This window comes from Heterodontus francisci, chromosome 14 (assembly GCF_036365525.1).
Source record: "Heterodontus francisci isolate sHetFra1 chromosome 14, sHetFra1.hap1, whole genome shotgun sequence".
Taxonomy (NCBI): Eukaryota; Metazoa; Chordata; class Chondrichthyes; order Heterodontiformes; family Heterodontidae; genus Heterodontus; species Heterodontus francisci.
Genome location: NC_090384.1, coordinates 13,624,811 through 13,641,845, shown reverse-complemented (window position 1 = coordinate 13,641,845; position 17,035 = coordinate 13,624,811). Strand labels below are relative to the sequence as shown.

Here is a 17,035-nt window from a genome sequence, read left to right as displayed (position 1 = left end):
TTCTCCCTTGATGTGGGGTAAAGTCCCTAGAACTATCATCCATGAAGGGACACTCTGGACTTTCATCATCCGCCCAAAAGGACTCCTTTCTCTCCTGCTGCTGGCCCAGGGGAAAGACCAGGGGAAGTTTATCTGTGCTGCCAACCTTGTTGAGAGGTGTTGGTGAGGAGGACCCTGAACCATGCTCCCCCCAAGCCCAGGCCAGTCTTTCTCATCCCTGACCAGCTTACCTGGAGCAGCTCCTTGCGCAGAGCTCCCTCTCCACTAAGCTTAGGCGCTAAGGGCTGCTTCTGTCTGAGCATTAGATGAGTAGTAGTGTTGTGGAGTACACTCAGAGGTGGAGTCTGATGACAGAAGCCATGACCATGAGGTTCCTGTTTCTCCGGGGACTGCTAACCAGCACTTTAAGGCTGGCCAAGTGACAGGCGCGCCCAGAAGTTTGCAAAGCAAAGCTAACTCCTCCGGACAGGAGATCCCTCAGCCAAGTCTCCAGTGGGAAAGCAAGTGGAGAAGGTGTGGGCCCACTCCCTGCTGCTGGACAAGCTTTGGGGCAATCGAGTATGTCTCTGTCTGTCTGAAGTACGAACCGCTTTCTCGCCAGAGGAATTTCTCCCCTTCTCCAGTCCGCCACCGTTATGGAGGGTTATCTCATTGCTCCTGTAAGTAGAGCCTGTCTTTCATTGGCTACCACCTGTGATTCTCTCGGGATATGTTGAGCTGGTCACCGGTTGCTGGTTGTGAGTGTGTCTCTTTGAATTGCAGTACCCTGAGGATATTGTCACTTACGATGGTGATGTGTGCAGGCAGCCCCATGAGTATTACACCTACCTGAGCAGCGATGGAGAGAGCTATGGCGGTGAGTTATATTTCAACTCCTCTGGGTATCTCCTGTCTGGCGACAGCGCCTGTAGATATCCCGGGGCAGGGTTGGCTCTTTCACTCAGTGTGGGGCCACAGGACAAGCCGCTTTAGGACATCGGAGAGATTCCTAGGTATTGACATTAGCTTCTGATTCGATCGTTTTCCAAATTGGACCTTTGGTTATTCCCTAGTCTTGGTGTGATTCCCGAATAGTGCTCCTCGCCAGGGCTCAGGTTCCCTGTTTAGTGATTCACAGAGCAAAGTGCGAGTTATCGCAAAGTAAAAGGAAGCGGTTTGAGGTTTGACCAGACAGAGCATCTTCTAAAGCATGACCACCGTGTAGAGTAAGACCACCACACAGGGCAGGACCAACATACACAAAGGAATACTTTCATTCATGTTCAGAACGAAAAAGGAGCCGACCCACACGTCTGCTATGCACTAAAACATGTCGCCTTCTAGTTACTAATAATTATCCAAGAGCAAACTACTGCAGATGCTGGAAATCTGAAATAAAAACAGAAAGTGCTGGAAATACTCAGCAGGTCTGGCAGCTTCTGTGGCGAGAGAAACAAAGTTAACGTTTCAGGTCAGTGACCCTTCATCAGAACTAATAATTATCCTTTGGCACATAGTTACATAATGGACACTACATGGATTGCCAATCATATTGCTTTATCCACTCCAACAGGCAGTGAAAACTACACTGGCAGAGCATTACAGGCTGAAATTGCCAGTGCAATTTATTTACACACAAGATAATTACATGGAAGCAGACAAAGCAGCAAACTGGCAGTACAATGCTTGACTCGTACCAGCTCTGAAACATACTGCCTGAAAAAATGGTGGAAGTAACTTTCAAAAGGGAATTGGCTAAATACCTGAAAGTGAAACATTTGCAAAGCAATGGGGAAAGAGCAGAGGAGTGGGACTGATTGAATAGTTCTTTCAGAGAGCTGGTCAGGCAGAATGGGCTGATCTGTGCTCTATCGTTCTATAATTTATATAAACTGCTCCAAAAACAAAAGTCGAGACTTGAATTTTTGCAAATTCATTCACATCAATGTTGTGGAGCAAATACTTTGCACTTCTGTATCACCTCACACAACAGGGCACTTGTTAATTCAGAATTAGATTCTTGTTAGATTCCTGTCTGAAGCCCCGGCAGGAACATTTAAAGATCAAAAAGGCCCTTCTGAATAGTCAGGCGTTCAGGATATTAATCACTTCCACCTCTCAGGCAGATATGGGGTCAGCAACAGCTTTGTGGTTGTCCAGAGTTTTGTTTCCTTTTGACATCTGCTGGTAAATTTTGCAAGTCAGAGCTGGTGGTGAGAAATGCAAGTATGCAGCCTGCAACTGTCCAAGATGTGCGAGCAGCAGGCACGGTATCGTATGGTCGGCTGGATGGGGCAATTTAGGTTTTGATCTCCAGAGGAAAAAAAAAATCATCTTACTATCTGACAGGAGTCTGAGAATTCAAGTCCTCTCAAAAATATCCCATTGAATCAAGGATACAAACTTAATCTGAACTGAGATCTCATCTACTCTCGTAGGTGGATAGAAAGTGCCACTGCACCATTGAATGCAGAGCAGGGGTGCTCACGCAGTATTACAGGGAATATTTATCCCTCGACCAAATAAACCACTGAAAACAGATTATCAGGGCGTAATAACATTGCTGTTGCTGGGCTCTTGCTGTGCATACATTGGTTGATGTGTTTTTTAAAATTCTTTCGTGGATTGTGGGCATCGCTGGCTGGGCCAGCATTTGTTTCACATCCCTAATTGTCCTTGAGAAGGTGGTGGTGAGCTACCTTCTTGAACCACTGCAGTCCATGTGAGGTAGGTACACCCACAGTGCTGTTAGGAAGGGAGTTCCAGGATTTTGACCCAGCGACAGTGAAGGAACGGCGATATTGTTCCAAGTCAGGATGGTGTGTGACTTGGAGGGGAACTTGCAGGTGGTGATGTTCCCATGTATTTGCTGCCCTTGTCCTTCTAGTTGGTAGAGGTCGCGGGTTTGGAAGGTGCTGTCTGAGCAGCCTTGGTGCGTTACTGCAGTACATCTTGTCGATGGTACACACTGCTGCCACTGTGCGTCGGTGGTGGAGGGAGTGAATGTTTGTGGATGGGGTGCCAATCAAGTGGGCTGCTTTGTCCTGGATGGTGTCGAGCTTCTTGAGTGTTGTTGGAGCTGCACCCTTCCAGGCAAGTGGAGAGTATTCCATCACATTCCTGACTTCAATCAATTACTTCAAAAGGAAATAGACTTGCAGATCTATGGGGTTCGAGCAGGGGAGTGGGACTGACTGAATAGTTCTTGTGGAGAGCTGGCATGGACTTGATGGGACGAATGACCTCCTTCTGTGTCTCAAATGTCTCAAATGACTCAATGACTCTATGAGCTGGATTTTAAGAGCCCGGCACAGCTCAAGAAATGGCAGTGACATGCCTTAGAACTGCTGCAATCTCCCGTGTGGTGGCTCATTTAAATCACCGGGGCGGGACCACCCCCCCCCCCCCCCCAATCACGTGGGGAGGGGGCAGGCAGTCCTTCCCCAGCAATGGTGTCAGCTGCCTGTGCGTAGGTGTTGTCACCATTTTTAAAGGTCAGCCAGCCCTCCCAGCAAATTTAACTTGTGAAAGCTACACCCCCCCCAAAATTTATCAAATAAAATTCTAACGCCCCTTTCCCACCCCCCAATAGCAATTTCATTGACTATTTGGCCTCCCCCTCCCAAAAAAAAATGTAGCTTTTAAATCTGACCTCCCTCCAACCCCAAAACTGCGCAAAGTTTAAAATTCACCCCTTCCCACCATCTCTTAAACTCATCACGTTTATGTGTCCCTCCACCCCCCCCCCCCCCCACTCCCCCCACACTGGAAATATTAACTCCTCCTCCCTTCCCACCAGGAGGCTTTCACGCTGGCTTTCCCCAGATGGGGAGAGTAAGTGCATTTAAATTTATTCATATCATTGATTTAAATATTGAAATTGAGGTCCCGTTGCCCAGCGGCGGTGGGACGTGGGAGTGGGGGGCTGACACAGAGCCTCGCTGCCGCCGGAGGATCTGGCTAGGCTCTCCCTCTGCTGGAACGATCATCCAGCCTCTCGGCCACTACCATGGAGCCTGACGTCGTGGGCTTGGTAAAATCCAGCCCTAGGGCTCTATGACTTCTGCCTTGTAGATGTTGGACAAGCTTTGGGGTGTCAGGAGATGAGTTACTCATTGCAGAATTCTCAGCCTCTGAGCTGCTCTTGTAGCCATAGTATCTACATAGCTGGTCCAGTTCAGTTTCTGGTCAATGATAACCCCCAGGATGTTGATAGTGGGGGATTCAGTGATGGTAATGCCATTGAATGTCAAGGGGAGATGGTTAGAATCTCTCTTGTTGAAGATGGTCATTGCCTGGCACTTGTGTGGCGTGAATGTAACTTGCCACTTATCAGCCCAAGACTGGATGTTGTTCAGGTCTTGCATATGGGAATGAACTGCCTCAGTATCTGAGGAGTTGCGAATAGTGCTGAACACTGTAATCATCAGCGAACATCCCCACTCCCGACCTTATGATGGAGGGAAGATCATTGATGAATCAGCTGAAGATGGTCGGGTTGAAAAATGGTTGGGATGAGTTTCCTGTAGTGATGTCCTAGGACTGGGATGATTGGCCTCCAACAACCACAACCATTTTCTTTTCTACTAGGAATGACTCCAACCAGTGGAATGTTTTCCCCCTGATTCCCATTGACTCCAGTTTTTCTCGGGCTCCTTGATGCAATACTTGGTCAAATGTTGCCTTGATGTCAAGGGCAGTCACTCCCACCTCTGGAGTTCAGTTCTTTTGTCCATGTTTGAACCAAGGCTGTAATGAGGTCAGGAGCTGGGTGGCCCTGGCGGAACCCAATCTGAGCATTGGTGAGCAAATTATTGCCGAGTAAGTGTCGTTTGATGTCACTGTTGATGACTCCCACCATCACTTTGCTGATGGTCAAGATTAGACTGATGGGGCTGTCATTGTCCGGATTGGATTTGTCCTGCCTTTTGTGTACAGGACATACCTGGGCAATTTCTCACATTGCTGGGTGGATGCCAGTGTTGTTGCTGTACTGGAGCAGCTTGGCTAGGGGCGCAGCAAGTTCTGGAGCACAGGTCTTCAGTACTATTGCCGGATGTTGTCAGGGCCCATAGCTTTTGCAGTATCCAGTGCCTTCAGTCATTTCTTGATATCACGCGGAGTGAATCGAATTGGCTGAAGATTGGCATCTGTGATGCTGGGGACTTCAGGAGGAGGCTGAGATGGATCATCAACTCGGCACTTCTGGTTGAAGATGGATGTAAATGCTTCAGCCTTATCATTCGCACTGATGTGCTGGGCTCACCCATCATTGAGGATGGGGATATTTGTGGAGCCTCCTCCTCCTGTTAGTTGTTTAATTGTCCACCACCTTTCACAACATGATGTGGCAGGACTGCAGAACTTAAATTTGAACCATTGGTTGTGAGATCACTTAGCTCTGTCTATCACATGCTGCTTCTGCTGTTTAGCATGCAAGTAGTCCTGTGTTATAGCTTCACCAGGTTGGCACCTCATTTTTAGGTATACCTGGTGCTGCTCCTGGCATGCCCTCCTGCACTCCTCATTGAACCAGGGTTGATCCCCTGGCTTAATGGTAATGGTAGAGTGGGGGATATGCCGGGCCATGAGATTACAGATTGTGGTTGAATACAATTCTGCTGCTGCTAATGGCCCACAGCGCCTCATGGATGCCCAGTTTTGAGCTGCTAGATCTGTTCTGAAACTATCCCATTTAGCACAGTGGTAGCGCCACACAACACGATGGAGGGTATCCTCAATGTGAAGACAGGACTTGGTCTCCACAAGGACTATGGTGGTTGTAATGAGAAGCTTTTTGTGTTGTTTGATGCAACATAAATGAGATGCTTGGAGTCCAGGTTGTTGAAGACCCCAAACATGTTTATTAACAGCTATCAAGTATATATAGTGCAGAGCTAACTTACAGGACTTGCCTCTAGGTGTTACAGTCGCAAAGTGACTCTGGCTCCGAGTCACATGACTGTATCCTGGTAATCAGTTGATTAGCATATTAAAATTTTAAAGGTACATTACTCTTAAAGGCAATCACACAACATCCCCCTTCTTTCCAAAGATAAGTCTTGTATGCTCAAAGCAAAAACCTATAAAATTAGATAACATCAAAATTATTTACACAGGTATAGAGATTATGAACTTTACACATACAGAACCTTAATAGTTCAGATATTGTTTCGGTGGTTTGACAACTCTTCCAGATTTGGTTAGGGAATAACCTTCTGAGGATGTCATCCTTGGCTGTTTTGGGTTTGCAGGAATGTTGTCAATGTGTTGACTGTTGTCCTGCTGAACTGTCACACCCCCACCGTCGGGGCATGCTCCCTCGAGTCCACCATGAGCAATTGGAGTATTGCACACCACTCTCAGTTGGCTTTGGTAGACATTTCTGCAAGCAATGATGTTTTCATTGTGGGGTGTATGACCCTGACCTTTTGTCCTACGTGTAGGTGAGATAGTTCTGCCCCTACGTGTTGGTCATGTTCATTCTCCCCTGTTTTTCGAGCTGTGTCTCCTGCATCTCGGAGAATTTGGACAGATGTTGGCTTGGCCAGAGTCATTCGCACTTGTCTGCCAAACATGTTCTCTGCTGGTGACGGTAAGCCGATATCCATAGATGTAGCTCTGAGGTGGAGCACGGCAACACGAAGATCTTTTTCACTATCCTACACTTTAGAGTAAGTGCTTTGACCGCATGGACCATTCACTCGGCAAGACCATTAGATCTTGGGTAATGTGGTGAGGACGTCACATGATTTACGTCCCATTTGGCGCACATATCGCTGAAAGGTTTGTCCGTATACTGTGGCCCATTGTCAGAAATGATTTCTTCAGGTGCATTGAATAGACTGAATATGGCACTCAACATATCTGCGACGACTGTGCTTGAAGTGTCTTTTACCCATCTGACAATTGGAAATTTGGAGAAATAGTCAGTGACTATTAGTTCATTAACGGAAAACAGGTCTGTGGTGATTTTGGACCAAGGGACTGACAGAATCTCGTGAGGGTGTAGAGGTTCTTTGTGTTGTTGTGCCTGGTGGCCCTGGAATTCCTCGCACATCCTCACTAACCTTTTGATGTCACTGTTGATCCTTGGTCAACAAACAGTGCCAGTCGTCTTGTTCGCTCTATGCCCATATGGCCTCGGCGAAGTTGACAAGATGTCCTCTCGAGAGCTTTGGGCACAATCACGTGTTTACCTTGAAGGTGATGCCTCTCGAGATACCGAGTTCATCTCTGTAAGGGCTCTGACAATATTCCGGCAATAGTACTGAAGACCTGTGCTCCAGAATTTGCCGTGCCCCAAGCCAAGCTGTTCCAGTACAACTGGAACTGGGCAGCACAGTGGCGCAGTGGTTAGCACCGCAGCCTCACAGCTCCAGGGACCCGGGTTCAATTCTGGGTACTGCCCGGGCGGAGTTTGCAAGTTCTCCCTGTGACTGTGTGGGTTTTCGCCGGGTGCTCCGGTTTCCTCCCACATCCAAAGACTTGCAGGTGATAGGTAAATTGGCCGTTGTAAATTGCCCCTAGTGTAGGGAGGTGATAGGGAATATGGAATTACTGTAGGGTTATTATAAATGGGTGGTTGTTGGTCGGCACAGACTCGGTGGGCCGAAGGGCCTGTTTCAGTGCTATATCTCTAAATAACTGCAACACTGGCATCTACCCAGCAATGTGGAAAATTGCCCAGGTATGTCTTGTACACAAAAAGCAGGACAAATCCAGCCAATTACCGCCCCATCAGTCTACTCTCAATTATGAGTAAAGTGATGGAAGGTGTGTCGGCAGTGCTATTAAGTGGCACTTGCTTAGCAATAACCTGCTCAGTGACACTCAGTTTGGGTTCCGCCAGGGCCACTCAGCTCCTGACCTCATTACAGCCTTGGTTCAAATATGGACAAAAGAGCTGAACTCAAGAGGTGAGGTGAGACTGACTGCCCTTGACATCAAGGCACCATTTGACCGAGTATGGCATCAAGGAGCCCGAGCAAAACTAGAGTCAATGGGAATCGTGGAAAACTCTCCACTGGTTCGAGTCATAACCGAGCACAAAGGAAGATGTTTGTGGTTGTTGGAGATCAATCATCTGAGCTCCAGGACATCATTGCAGGAGTTCCTCAGGGTAGTGTCCTAGGCCCAACCATCTTCAGCTGTTTCATCAATTATCATCCTTCAATCATAAGGTCAGAAGTGGGGATGTTCGCTGATGATTGCACAATGTTCAGCACCTTTCGTGACTCCTCAGATACTGTAGCAGTCGGTGTAGAAATGCAGCAATACTTGGACAATATCCAGGCTTGGGCTGATAAGTGCCAAGTAACATTCATGCCACACAAGTGCCAGGCAATGACCATCTCCAACAAGAGAGAATCTAACCATCTCCTCTTGACATTCAATGGCATTACAATCGCTGAATCCCCCACTGTCAACATCCTAGGGGTTACCATTGACCAGAAACTGAACTGGAGTAGCCATATAAATACCGTGGCTACAAGAGCAGGTCAGAGGCTCGGAGTCCTGTGGCAAATAACTCACCTCCTGACTCCCCAAAGCCTGTCCACCATCTACAAGGCACAAGTCAGGAGTGTGATGGAATACTCTCCACTTGCCTGGATGGGTGCAGCTCCAACAACACTCAAGAAGCTCAACACCATCCAGGACAAAGCAGCCCACTTGATTGGCACCTCATTCACAAATATTCACTCCCTCCACCACTGATGCACAGTGGCAGCAGTGTGTACCATCTACAAGATGCACTGCAGCAACGCTCCAAGGCTCCTTAGACAGCACCTTCCAAACCCGCGACCTCTACCAACTAGAAGGACAAGGGCAGCAAATGTATGGGAACACCACCACCTGCAATTTTCCCTCCAAGTCACACACCATCCTGACCTGGAACTAAATCGCCGTTCCTTCGCTGTCGCTGGGTCAAAATCCCAGAACTCCCTTCCTAACAGCACTGTGGGTGTACCTACCTCACATGGACTGCAGCAGTTCAAGAAGGCAGCTCACCACCACCTTCTCAAGGGCAATTAGGGATGGGCAATAAATGCTGGATTGGCCAGCGGCACCCACATCCCATGAATGAATAAAAAAAAGAAGCATCTGCAAGTTTCTGGCACCTCTTTTACCATATCAGGCCAGCCTTCCATGATGACTCTCCACAGTGCCTTCAGTTGTGGGTCATTGGCTGTTTCTGATTGTAGTTGGTCACATTTGTGACCTAAATGCAATAAATCAATTTTGAGCACATCGTCCACCTCGATGTCCATTCTGTCTACTTGTAGATCCAGTGGAACTTCTTCATTCTTGTTCAGATTTGGCAATCTGCTCAGCATATCCGAGGTGACCATTTTGGTACCTGTTTTGTAGCAGACGGCAAAGTCTTACCTCTGTACTTTCACTAAGAGTCGCTGTAGTCGAGGTGGTGCTCTTGTCAATGGTTTGCGCCAGATCATCGCCAGTGGTTTGTGGTCAGTTTCCACTGTGAACTGCTCATCAAACAGGTAGGTGTGGAACAAAACAAAAAGTGCTAGAAATACTCAGCAGGTCAGGCAGCATCTGTGGAGAGAGAAACAGAGTTAACATTTCAGGTCAGTGACCTTTCATCAGAACTGGCAAAGGTTAGGAAAGAATTAGGCTTTAAGCAAGTGAAGGGGAGAAGATGGGGGGGGGGGGGCAAGAACAAAGGGGAAAGTGTTTGATAGGGCAGCGGGTGATTAAATAACAAAGCTGTGCTGGGATAAAGGCAAAGCGTGTGTTAATGTTTGTGGTGAAAGACAAAGCATTAGTTCAGAGCGAGTGTTAATAGCAGAATAATGAGCAGCCCTGTCTACATGAAAAACAGGCACATGGTAGGTGTGAAACCTTGTGATCCCAAACAGCAGCGCAAGAGTTTCACACTCTATGTTTGAGTAATTGGATTGTGCTGAGGATAAACATTTGGATCCAAATGCAATTGGTTTGCCATCCTGTAGGATGCACGCTCCTAGCCCTTTCTGTGAGGCATCGGCTTCCAGGATTGTCTTCTTCCTTGGGTCATAGTACTGCAGGGTACAGGTTTCTGCTGACAATGCTTGTTTGAGAGACTCAAACATATGCTGATGGTCCTCCTGCCATACAAATAGTATGGCTTTTTAAAGAGCTCTCTCAATGATTAATCTTTGTCAGAAAAATTTGGAATGTACGGTGCCAAAAAGTTTAAAAATCCAAGACATCTTTGGAGGTTTTCCTTGTCTCGTGGGGTAGGCATAGACCTTATATCTTCAACTTTGCCTGGGTCAGGACGGATTCTACAACCGGACTAGATGGAGGCAAAGAAATGAGTCTGACTTACATTCACCTGGCACTTCTTGCTGTTAAAAACGAGCCCTTTGTGACAAGCTACTGCCATCAGTGAATGGAGATTTTGATCATGTTCTTCTTTGGGTTTTCTCATTACTACAATGTCATTAGCATTGAATATACATCCAGGCACGTTTTCTATAATTCTGTCCATTTGCTGCTGAAACTGATCTTGACTGACAGATAAGCTGAAGGCTAGTCTCTGGAAGCAATATTTTCCAAATGGTGTCCTGAAGGTGGTGACTTCCTGAGATTCCTTAGCTCGGTGTACCGACCAATATCCATGCTTAGCATCCAATTTGGAAAAGAATTTGGCTCCTGTAAACTTGGGATTCAATTCCTCTCATGTCGGAATCTAGTGGAGGCATCTCTTTAGGGAGAAGTTTAGACACCTTGGATCGGGACACACCCTGATTGCTCTATCCTTCTTCAGTACGCATGTAATTGAGCTGCACCAGTCTGTGTGATGGTGCACACGACAGATGATGCCATTGCGTTCCATGTCATCCAACTCACACTTAAGCTTTTCTTGTATATGCACGCTGCACTTTCTGGGAGGGTTGATTTATGGAATTGCATCCTCTCTGAGGTGTAGTAAAGCTTCGCCATTGAAATGTCCTATGGCGTTGAATCTGTCCGGGTACATTTGTTGTAGTCATGAACCAACTCAATGAGGGTACCCTTGATCTCTTCTGCTGTAATGGGTACATTGGTGAACTCGTAGATGGTTATGATGTTGAGGGCCTCACACGCTGGTCGTCTTGCCATTGCTGGTCTGCTCGTGTCTACTATGTAGGATGTTTGTGGTTTCCATGTTGACTTTCCATATCTGCATTGCATTGTTAATGTGTCACTGTAAGGGATGGGTGACCCATTACTTGGCAGTTGTTGGATGTATCATTAATTTCCAATGACTCCAGTACATATCTTTGAGTATTGGGAATGGTGGGATATTTGCACGAGCACCAGTGTCAATCTTAACCTTGAGTATATGTTTGCTAACTTTCTTTGGACGTATGATGTTAATAGTGGTGAAAGCTTCCAATTGTTTGACTTAATCAACGTGATATGTCAAGTTCACAATGTGGAATGCCTGTTCATCTTCTGACTGGGAATTACTCCTCTCTAAGTCTTGTCTCAGGTTTGTTTCGCTATGAACTTTTCGCATCGGCTTGCGTTTATACAGGTCTCTGGCACTTCCTTTGCTGCTGTTACCCTGTTTTCTATTTGCTGGTATTCTACCATGACTTCTTGCTGTGACTTTGAAGCCAGAATTCCTGCTTAGGTGAGCCCAGTGTCCTTTTGCACCGCATGCCTTGCACAGGTCACAAAATGCAGAACAACTTTGCCGTGAGTGGGACCAACTACACTTACCACACAGCTTGCTCACCCTTTTCAACTTGGTTCTCATGCCGATACAGTTGGCTGCACCTCGTTCTTTCAGGTACCGTTGTCCAGCCACAATAGCTTCGTATTTCCTGCCATCTTCCAGTAGTGTATCAATGCTGTGACCTTTCTGTTTCCCCAAGAGGTCTTTATGAAATGCTTCAACGGGTGTTGATACAATTCCCAGCTCCAGTATTCGGTCTGACAGCATAGTTTCTGTGAAATAGCATTCATTGCCCTTACTACAGCAGCTACAGGTGAACTGGTCTATTGATTCCGTTGGCTGTTGCCTGTCGGACATCAATTCTCGGCAGTGATTTCTAAAATTCACTCTTGTCTGAGTTGATCTTCCAGCACTTTCCATATCTTTGCAGTCTGTCATTCAGCTGTGTTTTCTACAGTTGGAGGTGAGTTTTTTTTTCTTTACACTGATGAGGCCAGTGTTTCTTTTAACTTTCTCTCTTTTAGCTGTTGATAGTTTTTAAAGCTGTTTTCCTGTGGTCTTCAATCTTGGATTTTGTCTTCTCACCACCAGTGCTCCCATGTAATGAGAAGCTTTTTATGTTGTCTGATGCAACATAAATGAGATGCGTGGAGTCCATTTTGTTGAAGATCTCAAACAGGTTAACTAACAGCTAACAAGAATATACAGTGCAGAGCTATCTATTTGCAGGACTTGCCTCTAGGTGTTACAGTTTCAGAGTGACACTGGCTCCGAGTCACATGACTGCATCTTGGTAATCAGCTCAGGTAATACCTAAGATCTTAAAGGTGCATTACTCTTAAAGGCAATCACACAGTGGTCACTTCCACCAATACTGTCAAGGACAAATGCATCTGTGACAGGTAGATTGATGAGAATGAGGTCAAGTAGGTTTTTCCCTCTTGCTGGTTCTCTCATCACCTGCCACAGGCCCAATCTAGCAGCTATGTCCTTTAGGACTCGGCCAGCTCGGTCAGTAGTGGTGCTACCGAGCCACTCTTGGTGATGGACATTGAAGTCCCCCACCCAGAGTACATTCTGTGCCCTTGCTACACTCAGTGTTTCCTCCAAGTGGTGATCAACATGGAGAAGTACTGATTCATTAGCTGAGGGAGGGCAGTAGGTGGTAATCAGCAGGAGGTTTCCTTGCCCATGTTTGACCTGATGCCATGAGACTTCATGGGGTCCGGAGTCGATGTTGAGGACTCTCAGGGCAACTCCCTCCCGACTGCATACCACTGTGCTGCCACCTCTGGTGGGTCTGTCCTGCTGGTGGGACAGGACATACCCGGGGATGGTGATGGCAGTGTTTGGGACATTGTCTGTAAGGAATAATTCTCTGAGTATGACTACGTCAGGCTGTTGCTTGACTCGTCTGTGGGACAGCTCTCCCAACTTTGACAGATGCTGGTAAGGAGATATTTGCAGGTCAACTGGGCAGGGTGTGTCTTTGTTACTTCTGGTGCCTAGGCCGATTCCAGGTGGTCTGTCCAGTTTTACCCTTTTTCGAGTTTTCTGTAGCGGTTTGATACAACTGAGTGGCTTGCTCGGCCATTTTGTGGGCAGTTAAGAGTCAGCCACATCGCTGTGGGTCTGGAGTCACATGTGGGCCGGACCAGGTAAGAACAGCAGATTTGCTTCCCTAAACGAGTTTAGTGAACCAAATGGATTTGTACAACAATCAAGTAGTTTCAGGATAATCATTATAGAGACTAGCATTTAATTCCCGATTTATTAATTGAGTTTAAATTGCCCCAGCTGCTGTGTTGGAATTTAACCTCATGTCTCTAGAGTATTAGTCTGGGTTTCAGAATTACTGGTCCAGTAACATTATCACCATGCTACCATTCCTGATTCCTATGTAACAATAGTGACTGTTTCATTGGCTGTAAAGCACTTTTGGCATGGCTTGAGGATGTGAAAGGCACTATAGAAATACAAGAGATTCTTTCTTTGATTAGATTCTGATTTCAAGCAACGGCATCAAGAAAAACTTGGCCATTAGCATTTTAGATCTGGGCAAAACCAAGGCAGCTAGGCCTCAGTCACTGCTATCTGTCACTTTAGTATGATTAAAACTCATATACTATAGGCTTAACCTTAAGTAACACATCTTCACATTTCTCAGAAATGTTACCAGAGCTCTTCACAATGTAAGAGTTTCTTTGAATTGCAGTCGCTGACCTTATGAAAGAGCACTTGAAAGCCAATTTTACAACACAGAAAAATCCCATCAACAGCAATGAGATAAATGAGCAGTTAATAACATTAAGTATTTAGGTGATTGAAGGAGGAATATTGGTAGAGGCACCAGAAGAACTCCACACGCTTTTCAAATGATGCCAGTGGAATCTAGCTTTTCAACCTGATCCACCGATGTGGGCAGATGGGACTCAATGTAATGTGCCATCCAAAAGGTAACCAATCAAAAATGTAGCATGCATTGCTTTACCACTGGAGTATCAACTTAGAGGTTGTGATTACTCCATAGAGCTGACCTGAATCCAGAACATTCAGGTCCAAGTGTGAGAGTGCAAACAGTAGATACAAATGAACATTTAAGACAGGTATGAAAATTGAAGCATTGCATGTTTTTCTTTGTAGTGCATCAGAGAGGCCATTTATATCACCACCTTTGCAAATGCCGAAGTAAACAACAACAAGACAGGACGGGACAAAAATGCAGGACAGGACAGGAAAACAATACAGGACAGGACAATAGAGATCAGGACAACAATACTGGATTGGACAGGACAAGAATACAGGACAGGCCAACAATACAGGACTGCACAGGACAAGAATTCAGAACAGGACAACAATACAGAACAGGACAAGAATACAGAACAGGACAACAATACAGGATTGGACAGAACAACAATACAGGACAGGACAAGAATACAGAACAGGACAACAATACAGGATTGGACAGAACAACAATACAGGACAGGACATGAATACAGAACAGGACAAGAATACAGGACAGGATAAGAATACAGAACAGGACAACAATACAGGACAGGACAAGAATACAGAACAGGACAACAATACAGGACAAGACAACAGTACAGGATTGGACAGGACAACAATACAGCACAGGAAAGCAAGACCGAACAGGACAACAATACAGAACAGGACAACAATACAGGACAGGAAAGCAATACAGGACTGGACAACAATACAGGACAGGACAACAGTACAGGATTGGACAGGACAACAATACAGCACAGGAAAACAAGACCGAACAGGACAACAATACAGAACAGGACAACAATACAGGACAGGAAAACAAGACAGGACTGGACAACAATACAGAACAGGACAACAATACAGGACAGGACAACAATACAGGACAGGATAAAACTATAGAACAGGACAACAATACAGGACAGGACAACAATACAGGACAGGAAAGCAATACAGGACTGGACAACAATACAGAACAGGACAACAATACAGGACAGGAAAGCAATAAAGGACTGGACAACAATATAGAACAGGAAAACAATACAGGACAGGAAAACAAGACAGGACTGGACAACAATACAGAACAGGACAACAATACAGGACAGGACAACAATACAGGACAGGAAAGCAATACAGGACTGGACAACAATACAGAACAGGACAACAATACAGGACAGGAAAGCAATACAGGACAGGAAAACAATACAGGACAGGAATACATTACAGGACTGGACAACAATACAGAACAGGACAACAATACGGGACAGGACAACAATACAGGACAGGACAACAATACAGGACAGGACAACAATACAGGACAGGACAACAATACAGAACAAGACAACAATACAGAACAGGACAACAATGCAGGACAGGAAAACAATACAGGACAGGAATACATTACAGGACTGGACAACAATACAGAACAGGACAACAATACGGGACAGGACAACAATACAGGACAGGACAACAATACAGGACAGGACAACAATACAGGACAGGACAACAATACAGAACAAGACAACAATACAGAACAGGACAACAATGCAGGACAGGAAAACAATACAGGACAGGAATACATTACAGGACTGGACAACAATACAGAACAGGACAACAATACAGGACAGGAAAACAATACAGGACAGGAAAACAATACAGGACAGGAAAACATTACAGGACTGGACAACAATACAGAACAGGACAACAGTCCAGAACAGGACAAGAATACAGACCAGAACAACAATACGGGACAGGACAACAATACAGGACAGGACAACAATACAGGACAGGACAACAATACGGGACAGGACAACAATACAGGACAGGACAACAATACGGGACAGGACAACAATACAGGACAGGACAACAATACAGGACAGGACAACATTACAGGACTGGACAACAATACAGAACAGGACAACAATACGGGACAGGACAACAATACAGGACAGGACAACAATACAGGACAGGACAACAATACAGGACAGGACAACAATACAGAACAAGACAACAATACAGAACAGGACAACAATGCAGGACAGGAAAACAATACAGGACAGGAATACATTACAGGACTGGACAACAATACAGGACAGGAAAATAATACAGGACAGGAAAACATTACAGGACTGGACATTAATACAGGACAGGAAAACATTACAGGACTGGACAACAATACAGAACAGGAAAACAATACAGGACAGGAAAACAATACAGGACAGGAAAACATTACAGGACCGGACAACAATACAGAACAGGACAACAGTACAGGACAGGAAAACAATACAGGACTGGACTGCAATACAGAACAGGACAATAATACAGGACAAGACAACAATACAGGACAGGACAAGAATACAGAACAGGACAATACAGAACAGGACAACAGTACAGGACAGGAAAGCAATACAGAACAGGACAACAGTACAGGACAGGAAAACAATACAGGACAGGAAAAAATTACAGGACAGGACAACCATACAGAACAGGACAATAATACAGGATTGGAAAACAATACAGGACAGGACAACAATACAGAAGAGGACAACAATACAGGATTGGAAAACAATACAGAACAGGACAAGAATACAGAACAGGACAACAATACAGGATTGGACAGAACAACAATACAGGACAGGACAAGAATACAGAACAGGACAACAATACAGGATTGGACAGAACAACAATACAGGACAGGACATGAATACAGAACAGGACAAGAATACAGGACAGGATAAGAATACAGAACAGGACAACAATACAGGACAGGACAAGAATACAGAACAGGACAACAATACAGGACAAGACAACAGTACAGGATTGGACAGGACAACAATACAGCACAGGAAAGCAAGACCGAACAGGACAACAATACAGAAC

The 17,035-nt window shown here is 45.7% G+C and overlaps 1 protein-coding gene across 2 annotated transcripts in view; it reads left to right on the top strand.

Moving 5' to 3' along the window:
• The first annotated feature begins 391 nt into the window (after window positions 1-391).
• The window catches only part of spi1b (Spi-1 proto-oncogene b), a 61,107-nt gene continuing 44,463 nt past the window's right edge, over window positions 392-17,035 (top strand). The window contains exons 1-3 of one of the 2 annotated variants that reach the window (XM_068045895.1): window positions 392-659; window positions 763-856; window positions 14,297-14,341. In XM_068045895.1, the coding sequence (XP_067901996.1) occupies window positions 636-659; window positions 763-856; window positions 14,297-14,341 (163 nt within the window). In that variant the 5' untranslated portion in view covers window positions 392-635. The remainder of the gene's footprint in view (window positions 660-762; window positions 857-14,296; window positions 14,342-17,035) is intronic. The other variant, XM_068045896.1, reaches the window with a different exon arrangement.